This window comes from Pygoscelis adeliae, unplaced genomic scaffold, assembly GCF_000699105.1.
Source record: "Pygoscelis adeliae isolate BGI_AS28 unplaced genomic scaffold, ASM69910v1 Scaffold71, whole genome shotgun sequence".
Classification (NCBI taxonomy): domain Eukaryota; kingdom Metazoa; phylum Chordata; class Aves; order Sphenisciformes; family Spheniscidae; genus Pygoscelis; species Pygoscelis adeliae.
In genome coordinates, this window is record NW_008824356.1 from 8,641,173 (window position 1) to 8,650,362 (window position 9,190).

Sequence of the window (9,190 nt, forward strand, 5' to 3'; positions counted from 1 at the left end):
AGTTTTCAGCAAAATCTGTTAGTATGGAACTTTGTTGTTACAAAAACATACAACACAAAATAAGTAACTATAAAATACCATTTTCTTTACACACAAGACCTCCTCACTAATCAGAAGAGAGCAGGACAACTTCTTTCTTAGAAGGTTAAAAGCCTTAGTAGTACTAATTCTAAATTACTGAAGATGAAATTTTTTTCTGCTCAATATCCTGCAAAATACTTGTGGAAACTTGAAGAATATTATTTTTTTCCATGCAATCTCATGACCATACAGAGGAGCCAAACTGTATTTAGAAAAGCTTTAATCTCCCTTAATGCAGTCCTGTCACCAGTAGCTCATTTAAGAGATCTTACATCTGTACTTGAGGTAGATCCCTGTCCTGCTCAGTTAAAAAGTTTGCCAGTAAAGCTGTCCTTTAGCAAGTTTTTTTTCCTGCCACAATACAAGTACTTTTCCTTCAGAATTGCTTTTTAAATAAAACCAGTAATCCTTCCATCCACATCGCTTATTTACTTCGTAAGAGGTTCCAAAAACTGGGCAAGACTTAAATTTATGGTTTTTGAAAGTCACTTGCAGTACTTTGACAGGTGTAGTTAAAAACCTTAATTGCCAGGGATCAAGCCATCTGGTTACACCTTTCTGATGTGAGATTGAGAGTATCTTAAAGTTCACTTTTGAAATAGACTGCACTAAATATGGTGCTTAGCTCACTGTTTCATGGCAGCAAGATATTTAGTGGATTTTATATACCTTTTTCCTGTACAACACCACACCTATCGACAGCAATACTTAATCCTATTACTGAGTTTTTACAAACTGTACACTAGATCTGTATTAATAAGGCTTATTAGAAAACACTGACAGTTAGTATATAAAGAGCTCATTTTCATAGCTCCTGCTTTCTTTTGACATTCGAATCTGAGTTGAGAAGATAGACAAATAGTAATATTACCATGTACTATATTTTTTCAGTGAAGTCGAAGATTTACTTCTTATGAACAAGTGAAAAGGAAAAGTCTTTGCTGCATAGGCTAGGGTACTCAACTGTGTCATCTAGTTGTCATCCACTACTAACTGCAAGTCAAAAAATCATATTAAATTAAAATTTATATTTTTATTAGTAGTAAAAAAGAAGTACTACAATTTCCTGGGAATTTAGGCACAAGGACATAAGGTTTTACCTATATTTAAAAACTTACTGACGTTTACATGCAATTTAGATTGTTGCCCTCAGGCTCCCAATGCCATCCTAGGAAGCTTGTCTTTGCATCACAATTGTTCCTTCTCTGCCAACTGACTCTCCAGGTAAACAGCCAGCAGGCTGAAACACTGATGCAATTTCTCCTTCTATGGTTGGTATACATACACACAGCATAGTATATGTACTTGAGTCCTATTTGAAGAAATCAGGGCTTTCTCCATTTGATAGTTAAAGCTTTCCAAGAAGAGGAAAACAGCAAGAATTATGGAAAACCCTTTCAAATGCATCTAAAAATAACCACTCAGATTTCAATCACAATATATTTGAAAACTTTCTGATGTTACTTTCTAATGGAAAAGGCAGCAATTACCATTCCATTCCAGAAAGGTTAAGACACTAGTTATTTCGTATGTTCAAAATTACTATTTGTGTTCATCCAGATGCCAAAGTTACTCAGATGCATCTTTCTTGCCACTTGTTCAAAAGTCTGTGAGCAGTTACCTGCACTCTGTATTTCTGCTTCTTCCAAATCCTTATTTAATAGATTTGACATTTCTAGAGAGTTCAACTCTTCCAGCGAATTCTCTTTTTCCTCCTCTTGACTGTGAAAGTTCTCTGCATCCTCTGATTGAGAGTCCGATTTCCCTGATTCAAGGAAGATCTGACCTGCTACCACTCGAGTTCCTGTGGAACGATCCTTTACCTGATCCTCTGCAGATAAAGTCTGAAGGAAAGCAGCCACAGAATTTAAAAGATTAGAAACTGAACAGCAGCAGCTGGCAAAAAAACCCATTACTTTTAAAAGATATGATTAATTAACACACTAAGTTTAAACAGTAGCATCAAAAGTAAGTTGAACTACCTCTATCAGCTCTCGTTAAAAAAAAGGTGTTTTTTTTTTTTAAAGAACTGCAAAGGATAGAGTCAAAGGTATAACACAACATTAATTCTTCTGATGCACAGAAAAAAAATAATTAATGAGACAGCAAGAGCTACGGAACAGTTTAAAACAGGAATCAAATCATAGTTCTGAATTTCAGACTTTTGCTCTCACTCCACAAGAAAAACAGAATGACTAGAAACTTATTCCCTCACCTTTGACTCCAGTGATTCATCTTGATTTCCCTCTTCATCTAGAAGAGATAAGTCAGTAAAAAGCTTTTCCATGAGTAATTTTCTCAAAAATAAAAATAAGTTTAGCTATAATATTGTACCATGGTTCCGAAATATTCTAGTATACTAAGTTGACTAATGCACTTCAGAAAGACCTTGTTAGTGTTGTCAGGAAGAATCAAATGTTTCACAGATGATCCTCCTCTTCCTTAAATTATGCCAGCACAACTGTGTGTCCAATATTGGAATAAAGCGTGGATTTTTTTTTTCTTTAAAACCCCAAATCAATCCTCTAGATTACTACACAGTCTGAATTGTCCCAGTCCAACTAAACCACTCAAAGAGGTATGCATCAAGTGAAAAGGGCCTATGGAACCTAAGGTTTTTAGTCACCAAATCAGTTTAATATAAAGAGCTTCAGTAGCAACCAGAAAGTTACATTAATACCACTCCAGTTATAATTAAACATTGTTCTTTACAGAACGCCAATTAATTTTGCCTGACGAGCATATTCAAACCTTTACATAGAGGTCTCTCTTCAGAACTGTGAGAAATTAGTTTGTCTTTAAGATACTGCTCAAGAGCTGCAAGCCTTGTTTATTTGTCATCTTTCTTATCTGAATGGGCTATGATACGGTATTTGATTAGAAAGATCGCAAAGATAAGAAATGGTAAAGAAGAAAGGCTATTAGGCAGAGACCTAAAGGAATAGAGGTGAAAAGGAGGGAGATGATAATCAGAAAAGCTTATTTATAACAGTTTTACCATTGTTTTGCAGAACTGTGTCTCTTATTTTCTTTGTTCCTGTAACTTAAATGAGCTATTCACTGTGCTTTTAAAAACTTGGTTTGCACTATCACCTTGACTGAAAGCCTCTAAAATTATCACAGCCGGAATGTGACTGTTCCCAGTCATCAGTCTCTGATACCACCTCATATAGGATGCTACAGGCCTCCCTTTCTCCAGTACACAACTCACTTAAACAAAAATAAAAGCTCAAAATATAAACAGATGACTAAGCAAAGCTGCCACTAACTCCTACTACATTTAGAAATACCCCCTTCTGAGACTCCGGGGTGTATAATGCCCTATAGCAGTGGTAAGGCATTGACAGGCTGAAGACCTGCACTATGACTAGAAATGGTACCTGAACTGATAGAAGTTAATGCCCTGTACATGAGATACACCATTTAGTATGTTATGGTTAGCTATTAAAGACTACCTGCAGAAATACTGAATGCCAACAAAACTCTACAAAAGTTTACAGAACTCTGCTGACTTTCTGTAAGCATTTGGCAGCAAACAAAACTTGCATACTTTTCATCCTCATGCAAGTAAAGTGTCTTACCAGAGACAAATCATCTCTGAAGTGACAAACTATAAACATGACACTATCGGTTCATCTTTCAAAGACTATTACTGTAACAGAGCAACTGTGGGTATTTGCAAGGAAAGGGCTAATCTTGGAAGCCAGATTCCAGAAAGCGATTTCCACATTGTTGTTTGCAGTATAACCCTTGAATAGAACAAGTAAAAAGATGAGGATCAACTTTAAGCTGTAACAGCATAATAAAAACCAAGAAAAAATGCTAAGTCTTAAAGTAAAGCTGCAAACTAAGGTGACAAGAAGTTTGACAGTGCAACTGAGACAAATAGATAATAGTCTGTTGAGCATACTGAAGAGGATGTAAAGCTCAAAAAGTTTGACTGCCAGCAGACACAGGATTTAAAAGGACCTAGAACAGTCGGTGTGGGTAAGCAGCTGTACCCTACAGGTCCAAAAATGAAAGCATGTAGAGCCCTTCAGAAAGACTAGTGGAGACAGCGAAGAGCACTCCAGGTGAAACAGATCCTGCAAGTAGCAACTGAGACAGCATAAGAACAAACACCAAAAGAGGCATAAGAAAAAACAAGGCTAGCTGCATTTTTGGTAGAGACCACAGTGCTTATCAGCTTGAGGAATCTAACAGATAAGGCTGATTGTGCTGTCATAAGAAGTTCTACCACTGAACTTCAACACTTCAGATCACCATGTAACAGTTGGTTTTCAAATACAGTAAAAGTAAGTATGCATTTAGGATACTTGCTGGTCCTTTCTATTTTGAAACTATGAGACAAATTTGAAGTTACCATGTTTCCCACAGATTACATTCTACTATCCTAAATAATTTTGATCTAAAACCAAATGTCACCCCTACAACTTCAAACTCCGGAGCTTGTCAAGAGATTCAGACATGCTTCTGGAGTGGGGGAAAACTAAGACAGGGTTAACCTACACAGTAGCTTGTATGCTGCTATTAATACATACAAAGGACTTATACAGTACCTGTTACTGCAGTAACAAACATCACGTTATAAATAACAGCTATACCAGCTAGGGTGTTTGTTTTTGTCTGCTCAAAATCAGCCTATATGCCTGACAGCACTAGACCACGCTAGTTTTTTGGTAAAGGCTTTACTAACTGATTTCAATTTGTGGAAGGTTGACTTTACAACAAAAGACCAGACAAGGTCAAATATAAATAGGGTATATTATCTATGCACACGTATCAAAGAACAATTTTACTGTAACTTCATATGCAAAGCAAAAGATTTACTAAATTGAAAGGCAAGAGACATCTGAGCAACATAAGGCAGAGCTCATTAAACATTTGCTCTTCTTCCTTGAAAGTAAATAAACCTATTTCATTTCTATTGCATCATTTAAATTCTCTCTGAAGGAACCAGCTTTGTTATTAAGAAGTTGTCCTTCAATAATTGTTTTCAAAACAGTGGTTCCAAAACAGCACTAAAGCAACAACAAAGTGTTAGTTTAACTGTTCTTAGCTCTGGGACTTTCTTGCAAGTTAGGCAGATGAGGTTGCAGTGATGACCAATAATGTGAGTAGAGGAGGGATCACTTACAGCCTTGTTATTTCACAGAACTGCTGACTAATATGCACCCGCTACTCATAGAAGTGTGCCTACTTCTAAGAAACAGTTAAGAAAACTATTCTGAAAGTGTTAATGAAAGATCTATGGAAGGTCACAGTTTGACTTAAGAACAGCTTATTAGCCAAGGCTCAACTACTGAACAAAGTCACAGATGTTATATTTGTGCACCTGCTTCAGAGATTAAAGCTGATAGTTTCATTTGTTTTCCCACAGTTAAATTAAAAAAGGTAACTGACTTTTTTTTTTTTAAATTTGGGTCTGTTACCAAGGCTGCCTAATTCTATAAACCCCTTCTGAAAAGGCCAATCGCAAATTAATCCTCCCATCTGTTAAACAAATTAGGGACATGCAATGATATATTAAAAGGAAAAAGTAGGCAAAAACACTTGTGGCTGAAACAGGCAGCTGACAACATTGTACAGAATGTTTCACTTGCAAACAGTGCTGAGCTGTAGTCACTGCTGGGTGCTCTCATGCCCAGCTAGGACTCCAGAGCACTTCATACAGCTAAACACTTGTTTCAACTATCCACCACTTCCTATGTAATTAAAATCAGCTTTAAAATGTATTCGTTTTTCCTCAATTAGAAAGACCAGTGTTCAATCAGTCTATTTAAATATAGCAAAACTACTGTGGCAGCCTATGCTAAATAAAAAGATCCTACCGTATGCTGGATAAAGATCCTACCATTTTGTGAGAATTACCATTTTCAAGAGAGCACTATAGAGAGACGGGTAGAAACAAGAAGAGCTATGCCATGTGATTCAGCGAGAACGTCATTAGCTTGAGGGAGCCTAACAGTTCCAAAGTTTTGCTGTATGAGAAGAACAAATCAGCTGACAGCCTATAAAGCTAAAGGACTACTGCTACCAGACAAGAAATACCATCAATGTTAGAATGGTCGCTCACCTTCGGGAAATAGCCAAAAATGCAGTAAGTGCAAGCATTTGGCAATCTCCCAAAGCTCTGACGAGTGCCCTAACTGATCACTGTAGTCAGTTTTCCTTCCAGTTTTTACCAAGCTTTTCAAGCTTCAAACACTACCACAACAAAGCAACTAGAGTTTGCATGCTCTAGATCAGTGATCTCCAAAGTGGGGTGTGTACACCCCAGGGGGTGCGCTAGCCCACCCGCTGGGGGTGCAGGAAGAAAATACTTTTTGTACCGTTAATAAGTCTTTTCTTAATACAGTGTTTATTTCACCTTCATATCATTCTTTTTTCACTTCTGTTTTTGTGCACATTTTATGATGTACTAACATAATCTTAGTACAGTAGTACATACAGGTATTTCTTCCTAAGTTAAACATGTTAAAATTTTTTTTTTTTTTTTTTTTTGAGAGGTGCATGAACAAAAAAGGTTTGGCAATGACTGCTTTAGAGCATCTGTCAGATATTTTCTGTGGTATTTTTAGTCATTTCTTTCAATGTTCTTTTTGCACAAGTGACTAGGTAGACTTTGAAAGAGAATGCAAACCCTGTTTATCCTAGTCTTGCAGGAAAAAAAGGAAATCTTAAGAAAAAAATTACCTCAGATTGTTTCTGTGCTGAATTTAACAGTTGAAAAATTGATGAGAAGCAGTCTCCATAGCATAGATGCTACTCCTATTACATGAACCTCTAAAACACGCAGTGAGTTAAGCAAAATCCTTAAGTGGCATCTATTCGGCAAGCCTAGTTTCAAAGTATCCTTGGCAGCAAGTAAATTGTTCCCAGCTACAATCTGTGCAGCGTATTCATTTTAGTGCAACTACAAGATTAAGATATAGGTCAACCCTCACCCTGAATACAAATTTTTTTTCCAGTCTCCTTGCAATTGCTGGCTAACTATTTACAAAACTTACTCTCCAGCAGTTCCTCCGTAGGAACTGAGATTCCCTATCAGGCAATAAGTTTAGGGAATGTTTTTCAGTTAGGTAAGTAAAATCAGAAGGGGCAGGGAAAGCCATTGAGCTCTGCCTTTTGAGAGAATAGGTACAGAAGTTTCCTACAAGTATATGACTGTGCTTGTTTGTCCCACCAGTTAATGAGACAGTATGAAAACCTCTGCCTATTGCTGAAGTTAGCCATGGAAGATGCAGGACAGTCAGAGGAAGAATCACTTCCTCTCTTCAGGCAGAATGAGAGAATTTCTACCTCTTAGTCTGCAAACAAGAGGAAAAAACCCTAGAGAATCAAATAATATGGACAATCAGAAAAAAATAAGAGAAGATGTTTTTCAACATTCTTAATGAATGATAAACTGAAGAAGCAGAAGGCCATCGTTGCTGTGATAAGCAGAAGATAGCCAGCTTTGGCTGGAACACAGAGTTATTTTTTTTAGCTGCTTTTGCTAATTCCCCATGGACTCCTTAATATGCTTTCCCCAGCTGCAACGTTCAACTTCTTCATAATCTGTATTAATATTATATCTTTAAAAAAAATAGCGCCCACTTCTTTAGGCCTGAGTTTTCTTGCATTCACCTCAAGTTTTCAATAAACTGATTTAAGCAAAGTTTATGATTATAGAGTTAGGGTTTAAACCTACAGTTAAAGACTCACTACTAAAAAAAATCCTCATTAAAAACATCTTCTGAAGTCAGGAAATATAATACTTGAACCATTTTTACTCATCCTTCTTAAAACCCCTCCCTTCAATGTACTCACATTCCAGATGACTGTTTCCAGACCAGACATTAGGAATGAACAAGTATTCAAGGAAGCATTTAACACACAGTCTCTAGGCTTGTACCAGACTCTACTACAGAAAGTGGTAGTGTTACTGTAAGAAATCAAAACATAGATGAAGTGATGACGACTTACTTTCAGAATGATTCTTGACAAAAATTGCAGCAAAGTCTTCCTGTTACAATCTGCTGCCAAGAGTTGGACTCCAAACACCCTCTCCTAATTAATTCTGGATATTAACGAACAGTTTTACCTCACAGTAGCGATTTAAGTTTGGCAACAGGTCTTAATCCTTCATGTACTCGACCATGTGCTTTCTTGGGCCTGCTAATGGTATTAGTTCAACTGACTCTAAACACATGGTTTTTAAAGGCTGAATTAAGCTATCAGAACTTCAGATTCACAAACACAACTTTGTGATACTGGAAAAGCAGTCAAGACAGAAGAGTTGCATGCTAGCACAGCTGCAGATGCACACTGGAACGGCCCTTTATTTTGTCACCTAACTTCCACATACACAACAGATGGTTCACCTGACATGAACAATCTCATCTCACCTTAGCTTTTTTTCTTTATATACACTATTAGCAAGAACACATCATTCAAACTCTGGGTACATCTCTCTGGCTTCACAGAACTAGTATGTATGTTTTCTACACCTTGGGAAGTGCCCTGCTGGCTTATAACATTACCTACAAAGTTCATATAACCGTGCTTGATATCTAGTCTGAACTCCAGTAACATAACTTTAAATTTCAACTTCCTACTGCATACGCAAAAACAAAGGCCAAACCACAGAGCTTACCTCTAGACAAAACGTTAAAGTTACTTTCCTGAAATATCATCGACAGCCTAAAAGCACATCCCCAGTAGCACTGGCTAAGGCCGTCTATTAAAGGAGTGCTTTCTGGCTTGAGAAACACTGTATAAATAAATGCATTGCACATTCCCTCCACCTGCCCGTGGTGGAAAGAAAGGTGTGGGAGGTAGAAACCCCAAGAAAGGAAGTAGATGACAGCATATGAGAAGCACATAAACCCCAAGCTGCATTAAAAAAAAAAAAAAAGGGCAGAAAAAAAAGTGTGGGAGGTAGAAACCCCAAGAAAGGAAGTAGATGACAGCATATGAGAAGCACATAAACCCCAAGCTGCATTAAAAAAAAAAAAAAGGGCAGAAAAAAAAGTATTATAGCGACATAATGCAGGCCCCAGAAATGCTCTACATATATTTGCCTGATGAAACTGTTCTGATAACACTAACATTAGCATTACCAGCT

The 9,190-nt window shown here is 37.1% G+C and overlaps 1 protein-coding gene across 1 annotated transcript in view; it reads right to left on the reverse strand.

Annotated features, from left to right (window-relative positions):
* The window catches only part of SEL1L (sel-1 suppressor of lin-12-like (C. elegans)), a 40,979-nt gene that overhangs the window by 26,639 nt on the left and 5,150 nt on the right, over positions 1-9,190 (reverse strand). The window contains exons 2-3 of the mRNA XM_009319516.1: positions 2,297-2,334; positions 1,703-1,925 (exon numbers count right to left, since the gene is read on the reverse strand). Coding sequence (XP_009317791.1) covers positions 1,703-1,925; positions 2,297-2,334 — 261 coding nt within the window. The remainder of the gene's footprint in view (positions 1-1,702; positions 1,926-2,296; positions 2,335-9,190) is intronic.